This window comes from Lipotes vexillifer, unplaced genomic scaffold (genome assembly GCF_000442215.2).
Source record: "Lipotes vexillifer unplaced genomic scaffold, Lipotes_vexillifer_v1.1 scaffold376, whole genome shotgun sequence".
Classification (NCBI taxonomy): Eukaryota; Metazoa; Chordata; class Mammalia; order Artiodactyla; family Lipotidae; genus Lipotes; species Lipotes vexillifer.
The window spans coordinates 151,951-167,473 of record NW_006785037.1 but is presented as its reverse complement, the minus strand read 5'-3'; the positions used below and the strand labels follow the sequence as shown (position 1 = coordinate 167,473).

The 15,523-nt window shown below is 37.2% G+C and overlaps 1 protein-coding gene across 1 annotated transcript in view; it reads right to left on the bottom strand.

The window, feature by feature from the left end:
• Positions 1-551: 551 nt before the first annotated feature.
• MTDH (metadherin) overlaps positions 552-15,523 on the bottom strand; it is a 56,194-nt gene continuing 41,222 nt past the window's right edge. The window contains exons 8-12 of the mRNA XM_007457151.1: positions 12,738-12,862; positions 8,000-8,107; positions 5,676-5,816; positions 2,919-3,075; positions 552-2,277 (exon numbers count right to left, since the gene is read on the bottom strand). Of these exons, the coding sequence (XP_007457213.1) occupies positions 2,207-2,277; positions 2,919-3,075; positions 5,676-5,816; positions 8,000-8,107; positions 12,738-12,862 (602 nt within the window). The 3' untranslated portion in view covers positions 552-2,206. The remainder of the gene's footprint in view (positions 2,278-2,918; positions 3,076-5,675; positions 5,817-7,999; positions 8,108-12,737; positions 12,863-15,523) is intronic.

The window sequence follows — 15,523 nt, the reverse complement described above, 5'->3', positions numbered from 1 at the left end:
GTGCAAGAGTTTGCATCTCATGCATGTGTAAGAGAATGAACTTACTAATTTTATCACTCATAGCTGCCATCTCTTAAAACATAAAAATCCATGCCCTAGTTCTTGAGCCAGAGAGAAGGGACAGGTATCTCCATCCTGGATCCACCCGAATTTAGCAGTGCACTTCTCCGTCTCCACACCGAATCTGCCCTCAAAAGATGGTGTTTCTAACACCTGGTGTTGGTGGTTGAATGAGAGATACTAAGCTGGAGAAATAAAGTCCGACATTCGACATAGCCAACACAATCCTAAAATAAAGAAATGGTGAGGTAGAGTTGAGAGAGTTCAATTAAATTTGTTGAGCATAGATCTTTTGGCACATTCTAAAATTACACAGACTCCCTATTCAATTCTCCTTTGTGATACCTTTACAAAGTGCTGCAGTGTAGGAATCCTTGGATCTCTTTAGGAAGCATCTATATAAAGCGAACAGAGCACAGTTATTTGAAGAAATCTACTCCTGGCACTTTAGCTTATTTACCCCGATATTGAAGCAAATAAAAACAATGCTATCCATTTGCTGAATTTATTTAAACAAATCAATTTAGAAATATAGAATTAAACAAAACTTCTGACATGTAAACATACTGCCATGTTCCTGAAACAGATGTTAACACCTGATAAAAGTTAATAATCACTTGTTAGGAAAGCTGTCCATTAATAAGGCCAGTCTTCAGCAAAACTAAAAGCATTTTGTTTCTTTAGCTTTCCTAGTGTGACAATGCAATACTATCAAACCACAGTCAAATATAATAAAGACAAGACTGGATGGACAGATCAGTACCATTGGTTACAGCTGTTAAACAGTTTCATTCTTGGCGCCACAGGAAAACAATTAAGCCAATCACATCGAATAAATCATGGCTTTTTTTCTTTATCACAATTCACTAAGTGATGTTAATTATGGTCCTTGTCAAACACGTTTGGTAAAGGCTATTTACAGTGTACATGGCTGAGCATGCACTATTTATAGTTACAAAGATACCTGCCAGTTTATTACAATAGAATTACACAGTGCCTGAAAATGGTGAAACATCTCACACATCATTTAAATCAATACAGTTTCAAGCAGGAAACGTTCCTTATTTGATCACGATTGCAATAATTACATGAAAATTCTTATAAAACACGAATCCCCTTCAAGAAATTGATGCATATTCTACGCACTACAGGTTAAGGCAGTAAAAAAATGTATTCCTGATAACTGGAGGTCTTGACAATGTCAATTAAAGCTGTCTGACTTTAGCTTTTCACTCTCCATCATATAATCAAAGTTCTGTCTGTATAACTAGTTTGTGAAAGATTTCATTTTTAAAGTCAAAAAAGTATTAGTAATGAAGAAGAGTTGATGCTGGAGAAAGAAGTAATTGCTAATAGGGAAAGGAAAACATGTAAGGTGGATTTTGCCTGAAAGTTTTCAAATCATCAACAAGAGCATTATTTGTGAGTCTGAACCTTAAAAGTATAAAACAAATATATAGTTTACCTTTCTTAACTTAAAATATACTGTACTTTGAACAATTCAAGTAAAGTAAGACTATCAAAAATAACTTCATAAGCCATACAAGTGTCAACTGCATTTTGAATGTTTTAAGAACTTTTTAAAAATTGTAAACTAAACCATGACAGTTTAGTTAAACGATAAATGACCTTTTATTTGCACTTGTGATTTCTTAAATACAAATTGCTACCAACAAATATGTAAAGATATGGCAGATTATGCATTTGATCAAAGCACTTTGATTTAAGCATAAAACAGATTCAAATGGTTTAAGTTCCGTGCATAAGATCCAAGAAGCTGCCTACGAATATGTAGGCAACCCTCTCTCTAATCAGAATCCTTTATTCCTCAGCTGCAGATGAGACAGGGCACAATCTGTTGTAAACAGGGCACTGTTGTAAAACCAGGATAATATTCTTAAATTAAGATCGTTCTTGTTAGATTGAAAAGATTTTCCCCAAGTGTCTTCCAATTCTGCTGACCTCTTAATTTCATAAATTAACTTTCCTTTGATTCCATTTTTACGGTGGTTGTGTTCACAGTTTTGTTTTAAAAATTGGTTTAAATTTATATAAAACTCTGTACATGTTCACAAATTATTGCATAAACAGCATAATCTTCAAGACAGTGTTTGCAAACACATGTCCAATTCAGGAAAAAAAATATTCACGTTTCCCGTCTGGCTTTTTTCTTCTTTTTTATTTGTTTGGGAGATTCCCAACTAGTTTCAGACTTGGCTAAAAGGGAGGGGGGGGGGGAAGAGAGAGAGAAGTTAGGAGGACAGTAAATGCTGTTCTGTTTCAAAAATATGAAAGTAGTATCAATAAAAACATGCTCTGAAATCCACTAACGATGCCTCACATTTCATGTTTACATTTTCAAGTTCTAGTAACATGTTTTTAGGATATTCTCTGGCTGCCTTCCTCTTTTCCTTTCCTCTGTATTATTTGGTTTAATGATACGGATGATATTTCATCAGTTTTGACCTAGAAAAACCATTGTTTAAAAGACTCAATCTAAGTAATAACAGTGAAGTGGGTAAAATGGACACTAAAGGTAGCTAAAGGGAGAAAAAGAGGTGGAAAAAAAAAAGGGCACAGAACAATTTGCAGTCTCAAGAACATGTGCACAGAAAAAGGGAGGGACTGGGCAAGTAAGGGCAGGCAGAGCCCTCCTCTGTGTATGTCCTTGGCCACCTATTCTTGCCTGAAGTGACTTCAGCTCCCTGGCCCTCCCAACTGAGGTCCACAAGGGTCCAAGGAATCTTCACAAAGGATGAAAGGCATGCTCTAATAAGTAATCCATTAGACTTTTAAGATAGTAACACTTATAGACAGTACAGAGAACACCAAAAGAACCAAAAATGAGAATTACTTACTCTGTGAAGGAGGCACACTATTTTGCTTAGTATTCGACTTGGATTTATCTGTTTCTTGTAGCATCGGTGGCACTTGGGAAGAGCTCTTGTCAGAATCACTTTTTGATAAAATAACAGATGGCTCGGTAGAAATAGCAGGTGGAAGAGTCTTGATAGGCTATTTTGAAATGAAATTATATTAGATTTTCATTAAAAATTTCAAATAAAAATAAATATCATAGTAATACAAGAGGCTATATAGCAGTAATATGAACACGGTTGCCAAATAATTTATCAGCAGAAGCGCTACAACTCATGCCTGCCCTCTAGTGACACATAACCAAATAAGTCTTTATTTACAATATCCACAAATACAGGTTGGGATAAAAATGGATAAATGTGTAAAATCACAAGATATTTACTGAATTTCACATAAGAGTGAATAATTCCATTTTCATTACCTTTTACATTTTTCTTTTTCATTACAAGTAACAGAATTTTTTTATGTTTTGGTATTCAATGGTTCTGCCCACTTCCCACTAACTCTCACCTCCTCAAAACCTTTTCATGTGAAGGCAAAAAGAAAATAGCAAATTTCTGAACTACCAGTAGGTGATACTCCCTTTTGTTCTTCTCAAGAGTTAGGGATATCTCAAACAGCAGCAGCAATAGGTTCAGTTTCCTCCCCAAGGAAAAAGATGGCCTCAGATACAGTAGACTATGGCTACTAGTCTTATCTATTAAAGCAACTAGTAAAACTCAGGTCCAAATCGTCAGAGTTTTATTGAGTCTGGTAGTGAAATCATAATGCGTAGGGCCTGAACTCTTGAATCTTCCTTCTCCTCTGCAACCTCAGAGCAGAGAGGTAAACTAACTGAGTTGCCTGAATGAGGCCTGACTGTTAATGAATGTTCAGGACAGGTAACAACAGAAACTCCAACACTTACAGTGCCTTGAGGCTGTCATAGATGAGTAAGAGATCATCTCACCCTTTAGCTCTACCTGTGATGACTACTTTGAATACAGAAACAAGGGTAAGTCATGCTTCTCTTGCCCCTTGTTCTTCCAGGCTCCATGGGTTCAAGAAAGCACAACGGGAAAGGAAACAAGAGGCAGGTGTGCACCCAGGTAACTACTAGAATTCCTTCCCATCTCAGGTATCTGAAGCTGCATTTATGTTGCTTGGTTCAACTTTAATACTGTTTCCTGTATTTATTTCATACCCGAAAGTTCAGTACTCATTTTAAATCTCTTTCCCCCGCTACTCTCTCACTTACCTATATTAAGTCACAGAAGGACTCAAATATCCTTTACAAGATGGTTTCTGAAAATGACTTATTAAGTAAAACATCAAAATATCATGTGACCCTTTGCAGTCTTACTATTAAATTTATGTATTTTTTTAAAAAATTAGTTTATTTATATATTTTTGGCCGTGTTGGGTCTTCGTCGCTGCATGCAGGCTTTCTCTAGTTGCGGTGAGCGGGGGCTACTCTTCATTGTGGTGCGCGGGCTTCTCATTGCAGGGGCTTCTCTTGTTGTGGAGCACGGGCTCTAGGTACCGGGGCTCTAGAGCGTAGGCTCAGTAGTTGTGGCTCACGGGCGTAGTTGTGGCTCACGGGCTTAGTTGCTCTGTGGCATGTGGGATCTTCCTGGACTAGGGCTCAAACCCGTGTCCCCTGCATTGGCAGGCGGATTCTTAACCACTGCGCCACCAGGGAAGTCCTATGTATGTATTGAGACTGCATTCTTTTATGTCAAAATACTCTCAGGGAATTAAAAGCATCAAGTCCAAATAGGAAGTATAGTTAAGATTTTTAGTACCAGACTGTTACAAATTCTTTCTCTTAACAGTAATTCAGGTTCTTGTGTAAAGCTGTCTCATTAAATATGTAGCCTACATAGAGGCAGAGATTTTTTTGTCTGCTTTGTTCTTTGATGTGTCCCCAGAACCTTAACTAGTGTGTGGCACTGTGGTAGGTTCTCAGTACATTTTTTTTTTTTTTGTGGTACGTGGGCCTCTCACTGTTGTGGCCTTCTCGCGTTGCGGAGCACAGGCTCCGGAAGCGCAGGCCCAGCGGCCATGGCTCACGGGCCTAGCTGCTCCGTGGCATGTGGGATCCTCCCAGACCGGGGCATGAACCCGCGTCCCCTGCATCGGCAGGCGGACTCCCAACCACTGCGCCACCAGGGAAGGCCTCAATACATTTTTTGAATGAGTATATAAACGAACCATGCACAATTTCATGGTCATTCATATTTCTTAAATTTCTATATGATATAACTTACCAAATTAGAAATCAGACTTTTAAAGAGCTATGGTCTTTGTGTCACTGGTCTAGACCTTTTGTAAAATGGTCCCTTCTGGCATATCAAAATTTTCCACAGAGGCACACAGTTCAAGATACTGTCAGAAAATTTTAAACAAATGCTACATTCTGAGAGGTCAGACCATAGTCATTTTATATTATGTGCATGCTTCTGGGAAAGTGGAACCAGTCACTTTCTGTAAGCCATCTATCCCTTGTATGCCTAGATATTTCAGAAAAAAACAGTCTAGTGGCTCTCTCTAGTTTTGCATCTGATAGTTATGGGACTTGGGCCAACTTATTCAACTTCTCTAAACTCATTTATACAATGGGTTGTACCTTTCTTGTGGGGTTGCTGTAAGGGCAATTTGGTGTATTTAAAACGTTTAGCGTGGGCCTCCATAAAATATTACTATTAATACAATTCTCAAGTCATCAAAATTTTATTCCTTACTTATCAGAAAGTTACCTGGCTGTTTTTGATGAGCGCTTCAGCTGGATCACTAGTGCTTATGGTCTTCAAAGAAAAAGCTTTTTCCTGTTTTGGACGGACCTTAGAGGTATTCACTGGGAGCTCTTCTCTAATCTCTTTTTCTAATTCTTCTGTGTCCTACAGAGAAAAGTAGTGCATTAGATGATACAAATCACTCATTTTTTTACTAATTAAAATCTATTTGGTTTATAGTACTACTGTCCAGAAGATATTCCAAGAAGATAATTTTATTTCAGAAACTGCCCAAATGGCTTAAAAGAGCATAAAAAAAAAAATTATTCAAAGAATTTTAACCATAGGTACATTTGGAATATATGTTCATCATCCCTGCTTTCCTCAGGGATTTAAATCAACTGTGAATTAAAAAACAACACACTCACATCCCCAAATGGGAACCATTTAATTTACTAAACCAAACAAGTATATTTTTCCTTTTAGAAAAAATACACGGGGAATTAGGTGCTACTTTAAGACTTTAGAAATAGCATTTCACTTAATGATTTCTTCAAGGAATGAAATATTTATACATAAGTGCATTTTCTAGATGAATTAAGCTTACACACAGATAGGAATTTCAGTTTTGGCCATGCCACAACCTAGCTAAGTCAAGGACAAATGCTTACGTCAAGGACAAATCTTTGATTTCCCCAAACTGCAGTTTCCTCAACTGTAAAATAAAATTTGTGTAGATAATTTTTATGGTCTTTTCCAAGTTTAAACATTTCCATTCTTAGGTCTTCAAACTTTTTAAAAGACATTACATGCTTAGGTATGTGAAATAAGTATGAATTAGAATATATTAAATAGGACTATCATTGTGAATGGTAAGGAAAAAAAAAATTCCAAAACGTAATCATTTATGCATAGGCTACTCTGTGCTACGTACTTTACACAGAACTTCAAGGATATCTCATTTAATTCTCAAAACAATCTATGCAGTTAAGGAACTTGTGCAAAATAAAACAAACAAACAAAAAACAACTCAGTAAATGGCAGAACTAAAATGTGAATACAGATCTGACTCGAAAACCTGTACACTTATTCACTATATTTAAAAAACAGATCAAACATTTTTTAAAAAGGAATATCAGAATACCAAAGGAACTTTCACAATTTAATGACCTTTGCCAATTAACCTGAAATTTAAGGAATACATCTACCCCACAAAATTTCTTTTAAAAGGAACTCACCTAATCTACAAGTCAGAAAAGCAGTATTAGTCAAGTCCATAGTATGAATCACAGAAATCCAGAAAAAGTTTGGCTAAATGGATTTCAGATAGTATTACTAAACAAAGTATGGCTATCAATAACATTTCTCATCAGCTAGTTCAGCTAACAAGAAAAGCACACCTACTATATAGTTTTTGTTTTTATGCCCATTGATCCTAGTTATGTTAACCTTAATGCCCACCTATTATTACTGAGAAAAAACTAATATTGATAATGGATTGGTATCATTTATGAAGGGTTGTGCTCCCCACAACAAAAAAGAACTGAACACATGCTTCTTTAAAAAGTCACGCTGAAATTTTTTCCAAATAGAATAAGTAGGAAAATTACTATGTAGCCTATCCTCTAGAAATTCTGGTTATCTCCTACATTTAAAGGAATGAAAACAATTAGCCACACTGTTGTAAGTAAGAAATAAGATTTTCATAAGTTGTAATGTAATAGTGATAATGCTTTCAAAAACAAATCCATGCGTATTTCCAGTAATCTAGTACATTTGAAATTAAAATCTTTGTTTTCAACTATATAATGATCTAAAAATACTTTCCCAGATAGGAAAAACCAAAGAAAAGAAAAGGAAAATGTAGGAGTGATATAAATAGAAACTTTCTGTTAGAAGCCAAAAAATCAGGAAAGGATACCAAGTCGAACAGCCAGCAAACTCAGAGTCAAGGGAAAGACTCCACTTGTTATGCGCATGGTTCTTCTAAATGTGCTAAAATTCTAATTTGCTAAATTCCATTACTCAAAGAATTTCTGTATGTGTGAAATACTGTACCCCCTGTTCCATTTCATCATAATATAAACTAAAATGCATCTAATTTAGAATTTTAGTTATTTGCTTTTGGTTTATACCTTTGATATTTTCTTTAGAGCAGTAACATTTTTATTACAGTATGACACATAAAATGTTTAAAACATTCTATGACTTTTCAAATGCTTCTCAAGTAAATCTGATGTCTCACATGGTGTCTTTATATCTCTACATTTTCTCAGCATCTGCAAATTATCTTTTCACAAGTCGGCAGTAGGTGCTTAATGAATGATGTCTGTTGCTTTATACTTTACCTGTGCAGGAGAGTTATCTTCACTTTGCTTCTTCTTTTTCTTTTTCTTCTTTTTAGATTTCCCTGTTGGAAGAGCTCCCTCTCCCTTTTCTTTATCATCATCTGAAACCTGATGTTAAAAGCAAAAATACCGAAGTGAACCAACTGGTTAAGTTTTCATTATTCAGAAAATTATTATGAAATAATTCATTAGGTGCAGTCTTTTTCTCCCAAATTCTAAATAAGAATTAGTAACAATAAAACTGATCTGAAATCACATACTCAAAAAATAACAAAAGTGCATGGAACTTCACTCTTCTATTACAATAAATCTCTTTTTCTTACATCTTGCATCACTCACTACATGATCAATTAGACAGCTGTGCAAACCTTGGTTTTTAAAAACTCGTTTCTTAGGTAATTCATTTTATTTAAACATAGAACTATTTGCATTAAAACTGAACTTGACCCTGTTAAGAGAATGACAAGCTACAGAGTAGGAGAAAGTATTTGTAAACCACATATCCAACAAAGGACTTGTATCTAGATTATATAAAAAAACACTCAAAATTCAACAATAAACAAATAAACAATCCAATTAGAAAGTGTGCAAAAGATACAACAGACATTTCACAAAAGACATTAGAAGTGTTCTGTATCTTGACTGTGTCAATGCCAACGTCCTGGTTTTGACACTGTACTACACTTTTGCAAGATGTTACCATTGGGGGACACTGGGTAAAGGGTACAAGGGATTTTTCTGTATTATTTCTTACAAGTACATGTGACTCTGGGACTTCCCTGGTGGTCCAGTGGGTAAGACTCTGTGCTCCCAATGCAGGGGCCCTGAGTTCGATCCCTGGTCAGGGAACTAAATCCCACATGCAGGCCACAACTAAGAGGTAGCATGCCGCAACCAAGAAGCCTGCATGCAGCAACTCTGAGCCCGCATGCCGCAATGAAGACCCAGCACAGCCAAAATAAATAAATAAAATATTTTAAAAAGTACATGTGACTCTATAATCACCTCAAAACAAAAGGCTTAATTAAAAAAATTGAATTTGAGAAGGAATGTCATTGAAAATAATATTCTGCATGACAAGAAAAGCAAAATTAGAATTGTTAAATTAGTATGAATGATATTTCTTCACACATACCATATAGCTGAGTTTTCTATGGAAAAGTGCGTTTAGATTATTCTGTACAGATGACAGCCAAGATTCTTAGACTCTACTTAAAGGGAGAGATGATATAACTAACTTGCTATTTCTCTGCTCAGCACCATAGTCATTAGGATGATTTTGGAGGTCTCATGAACCATCAAATAGTTTACAGAAATTACTAGCAAATGGAAAAACAAAACAAAACCAAATCCTGCACAAATCCTGCTAAACTTAGCTAAGAGACTTTCAGTCCAAGTTGGCTGCTAGTTGTGGAGAAACTTCCACAGAAGTTTTTACCATAGGCTCACAATGATTAAAATGTCATATGAAAAGATGCATCCTCTGAAGGATATTCAGGTCACAAGGACTCTGGTCAGTCTGCTTCTCAGCCAATTTATAATCCATCCATACTGTCCATGGCTGCTTTTGCACTAATGCATGGCCCTTTAAATAAGTTTGCTGACCCCTGCACTAAAATCTCTCCTATCATTAAAATACAAACGACCCCAACAAAACCCCTCATCATACCACAGTTTGCTGTTATCCACTACTTCTCCTCCATCCATACCCAAACTTGGTTAAGAAAAAAAATCTTAAAAAAAAATCTTAAAAATCTTAAAAAAAAATCTTAAAAAAAAAAATTTATTTTTATTTGGCTGCACCAGGTCTTAGTTGCAGCATGAGGGATCTAGTTCCCTAAGCAGAGACTGAACCCGGGCCCCCTGCATAGGGAGCACGGAGTCTTACCCACTGGACCACCAGGGAAGTCCCAAGAAAAAAATATTATTTTTTAACCATCATTTTACTCAACGTACTCCGACTGGCTACCAGTCCAAGGTTTCTAATCAAACTGCTCTAAATTACCAGAGAGCAAATGTCTCAGCCTCTGTGTCCCAGAACTCTCCTCCCTCAGTTCCTTTCATGGGCTTAAAAGTTGGGAGTTCCCCGGATTTCTATGCTCATTACATTGCTCTTTTCAACTCTATAAATAAATTTTCTACACATTTCACTCACCCTCAAAGTTTTAACAACCATATACTAATTACTTCCAAACACAAATCTTTTCCCAAAGCTTTAACCTGTTGCAACCAACTTTTCTTAGGCATATCTACAAAACACCTTACATCTAACACATCCCAAACTGAACCAACCATCTTCCCCCAATTAACTAGCTTTTGCTTTCTCTGTTGGGAGCACCACTTGCACCATCCCAGTTACCTAAGCTACAATTCTGGAAGTCATTTTTGTTTGTTTGGTTTTTTTTTTAAAAACAATTGTTTAAAAAATTAATTATTTATTTATTTTTTGGTTGCACTGGGTCTTCATTGCTGTGCACGGCTTTCTCTAGTTGCGGTGAGCGGGGGCTACTCTTCATTGTGGTGCACGGTCTTCTCTTTGTGGTGGCTTCTCTTGTTGTGGAGCATGGGCTCTAGGCGCACGGGCTCAGTGGTTGCAGTATGCGGGCTCTAGAGTGCGGGCTCTAGAGCACAGGCTCAGTAGTTGTGGCAGATGGGCTTAGTTGCTCTGCGGCATGTGGGATCTTCCTGGACCAGGGCTCGAACCCGTGTCCCCTGCATTGGCAGGCGGGAAATCCAAGGTTTTAAAGGTGACATTCAAGGGCTTGTAGAATCTAGTTTCTGCTTCCCTTTCCAGTCTCATTTCTGACCACTCTTTGCTACACATTCTGCTTTAACCTCTGGGATGCCTTTGCTAAAACGCCGAAGTGCTTCCATAATACCTAACACATTATAACATTACTTTTATCTTCCAATGTGCCTGTCTCCCTCCTCTCCTCCCTAACTAGACTGTAGGCTCCTCGAAGGCAGTAATTGTGTCGTTTCTCTACTAGCACAATACCTGACCCATGGCAGATGCAATTAATGTCTGTTGAATAATAATGGCCCTAGTATCTTCAGAGCCTCTTTGACTTTCCACCCTTCTTTCTATAACCAACCAGTAGAAAAGTTCGATCAGTAGCTTAATGTCTCTTGTAAATAACCACTTCCATTTATTTTTCAAAGCTATCAACTTAGTTCATTATCTCCTCCTGATTCATGAAATCAAAATAGTATAAAATAGCCTCCCAAACCAGTCTTCTCATTTTTGCTATATCCAGCCTAACTTTTCTTTTTCAAAAAATTTATTTATTTATTTATTATTATTATTTTTTCTTTTTGCGGTACGCGGGCCTCTCACTGTTGTGGCCTCTCCTGTTGCGGACCACAGGCTCCGGACGTGCAGGCTCAGCGGCCATGGCTCACGGGCCCAGCTGCTCCGCAGCATGTGGGATCTTCCCAGAGCGGTGCACGAACCCGTATCCCCTGCATCGGCAGGCGGACTCTCAACCACTGCGCCACCAGGGAAGTCCCAAAAAATTTATTTATTTAGGCTGTGCCAGGTCTTAGTTGTGGCACACATGATCTTCGTTGCAGCACGCAGGATCTTTTTTAGTTGCAGCATGAGTGATCTTTTTATTCTTTTATTTACTTTTTTGTTTGTTTGTTTGGCTGGCTGTGTTGGGTCTTAGTTGCGGCACGCGGGACCTTTGTTGCTGTGTGCGGGATCTTCGTTGTGGCACATGGGATCTTTTTTTAGTTGTGGCATGCGGGATCTTTAGTTGTGGCATTTGAACTCTTAGTTGCGGCATGTGGGATCTAGTTCCCTGACTAGGGATTGAACCTGGGCCCCTTGCATTGGGAGTGTGGAGTCTTAGCCACTGGACCACCAGGGAAGTCGCGGCATGCGAGATCTTTTAGTTGCAGCATGAGGGCTCTTAGCTGCAGCAAGCAAGCAGGATTCTAGTTCCCCAACCAGGTATCAAACCCAGGCCTCTGGCATTGGGAGCTTGGAGTCGTACCCACTGGACCACCAGGGAAGCTCCCAGCCTAATTTTTCTAACCCTAGCAATGATTAGGTTATCCCTAGTTTAAAAGCTGTCAGTAGGTTCTCATTACTTCTAGAATTCCATAAAAATGTGGCAAGGCATATATATCACTCATTTCATCTATTTATTCATTTACTGAATGTGAATCATGTTTTGTAGCTCTAGTTTATAGAGCTACAAAAATAAAAACTTCACGGCCCCTTTCTTTAAGGAATGAAGCCTAGAAAGGGAAGACTGACATACAAACAATTGATCCTACCACCAATTGATGCCACACGTGTATTACACCTCTCCACCAAACATGTTACTTTCCTGCCTTGGTCCCTTTTTCATAAGGTTCTCAGTCTTATCTTGCTATGAAGCTTTCCTTAATTTTTCATTGAGAACCAGTCTACTCTTCTCTAAACACACTAAGAGTTGGTAGGCTGTTATAATAATTCTGATGAGGACAGGAATTGTGTGTCTTTTTTCTTAACTTTTTTCTTATAATAGTGCTTTCCACATAGTAGAATCCTCAATAATTTGTGGAAAGAAGAAACAGTAATGGAGAGAAGGCATGTGGACCTAAGATGACTGAAGCAAATATGATTAGAATGTCTCTCTGAAGCAACTCTACCCCTGGATATATTTGTAATACAGAATGTAACCCTTAATAATTCCAATACAGTTGGTTGCACAGAGAAATAAACATACCCACTAATCCCTTTACTCACTTTTTGATCATCAGGAATTGGTTCCTGGGACTTTTGAAGTGAAGCTCTTTCTTCATCTACCCAATTTCCCCACTCTTCTGCTGGCGCATTCCAATCAGAGCTGGGATCAGCAGAAGACATACCATCTAAAATTTAACAGTTAAATTTAACTGTTAAATTTAAAATTTAACAGTGTCAATTTAGACATACCATCTAAAATTTAACAGTGTCAACTTCTGCCAAAAAATAAACGCAAACCCCCAAATTCCTTATGTTGAACTAAGCTGTAATTTTAAACTACTGCTCTTCTTCCTGCCAAGTACATTTTAGGAGCTACAGGAAAAATACCCAATAACATGACGGCAAAAACCTTTACCCAACTTCCGCTGGGCACATTATATGATTAGATGGAGTGTCTAAGAAACTCCAGAAAACTTATGAATTAACCATTTATTCCACTCTCACTACTTCCTTTATTATCAAAGGAAGTTTATCCGCTGAATTTGCTTTCTTTTCACTGTTTACGTGTAAGTTCATCTAGGACTTGGTCATTTTTTCTGATTTGTCCCCTCAGGGTGTAAAATGAGTCTCTCTCTAGCAGCAGTGCCGAAATCACGCTCCTCCCTCCTTATGAGCTGTTTAACATTAGGTGGTTCTTCAAATTCACCAAGTCATGCAAAATAGTCAACCTCTTCTTTTTCTCCTCTTTTTAAAAAAATACTTTACCTTCTTATGTTTTTTCAGATTATTCAATGCTACTTTTACCTTTCCAAAATATATGAGTCACTTTCAGGGCTTCTGTTACCCTCTTCTCAAGAAAAAAAAATTTTTTTTTTTTAAGAATAAATTTCGAATCTAGACTTCCAAATTCTTTCATGCTAGGAAGCACTGAATTTTTACCTCCTTTGGGAAGCTATCACTGGCTTATTCTAAAAGAGAAAAACAATCTTTGGCTTTACCCTGGTTAGATAAGTAGCTCTCAAAATTAATTCTTCCCTCCTCTCCCTGGACATCATACACATCCATATATACATCTAAAATAACTACTTAATGTTAACATAACAGAACTTAGGCTTTATTTCTAAATGGTTAACAAGTCATTCTAACATTGCTCTTTATTGAAAAAAAATCCAACCTTTCCCCAATTAATGCCAAATGCTACTTTTATGAAATATTAAATTCTTAAATATACACGTCAGTCCGTTTCTGGAATTTCTGTTCCATTCATCTATTCCTGTCATACAAAATATGACTTGTAATACTAGAACAACAAATCTGCCTGCATTACTCTTATCTTCTTCACTATTCTTATTTTTCCACATGAATTCTATTATTTTTGTTTAGAGGGGAGGTATTATTATATGACCTCATGAAGACTTTAAAAAAAATCTATGTTTTGGATAAATACAATGTGATCTGGGAAAATGCTCATAGAATAAAAATCATAGACAAAACTGCCTGTGCAACATGATCCCAAATTTATTAAGAAGAAGAGATAAAAGAAAAGAATACATTAATAATAGATACATCTTAACAATGGAGTTATAGGAATTTCATCTTATTAAGTACTTACTAAATACTAGAACTTGAGCTAGACAGATAACAGAGGTACAAAAATGAGTATGAAATAATCCCTCCCCACATGGAGCTCGCAGTCTGTCTACTCAGGGATGAAGATAAGTAAGTACAACAATTAAGTACAGAGTGACAGATTCTGTCATGGGAAGTGCGAAAAGGGAGAAGAGGGGCTAAACCAGTAGAGGATGGGGAGAGACTGAAAACATCATAAGCAAGAATTCATGGTCCAGTAGAGGAAAAACATGGAACAAGTGATTACAAGTGTGAAATGTGTTAAAAAAAAGGAAGTTCCTTCCTATATTTCTAAATTTACTACCATGAGCAGGTATCCAGAGCCAGTATTACACAGTAACAGCATAGAGGTTAAGAGCATGGACCTCAGAGTCAAACAGACCTATATCTGAATATTGCTCTACCATTTAATAACTATGTGATTTTGGTCAAATGTCTCAATCTTAATTGGCTATGTACCAACTTCATAGGATTGTTGAAAGGATTATATTAGATACATGTAAAGCAGTTCATAAGTGCTCAATAAATGGTACCTACTGCTTTTAATATATCACTGATGACATTAACAATAGAAAGACAGTTTCTAAGCTATCAGGCATACACAATTAAGAATTTATTTCCCCCAGTCCTGATAAATCTCTCAATAAGATACACTTGGTTATGTTTTAATGCAGAAGTCATTTTTATAAGTAAATATGTATGTAGTATGGGACCTCCCATACTAGTAGTATGGGACTTCCCTGGTGGTCCAGTGGGTAAGACTCTGTGCTCCCAGTGCAGGGAGCCTGGGTTCGATCCTTGGTCGGGGAACTAGATCCCGCATGCATGCCGCAACTAAGAGTTCACATGCCACAACTAAGAAGTCCGCATGCCGCAACTAAGACCCGGCACGGCCAAAATAATTTATATAAATAAATAAATATTTTTAAATAAATAAATAAGCAGTGGTTCTCCCCAGAGGTGGCTCCCTGAAGTCTGGCCTTCAGGGGTCTGCTATAAGAAGAACAGGATTACAGCTGAGCCCCCTGACTGGGCTACGGAGAGCGGAGTGGTGCTCTTCCTGGGTTTAGGTCAGTAGTTCTTAATCTTTTTTAAGGATCATAGATTCCTTTGGAAATACAAAGATAACTGTGGACTTTCTCCTTAGAAAAGTATGCTTGCATATCCTTTTTTTTTTTTTTTTGGCAGGGCTGACTGGCATGCGGGATCTTAGTTTC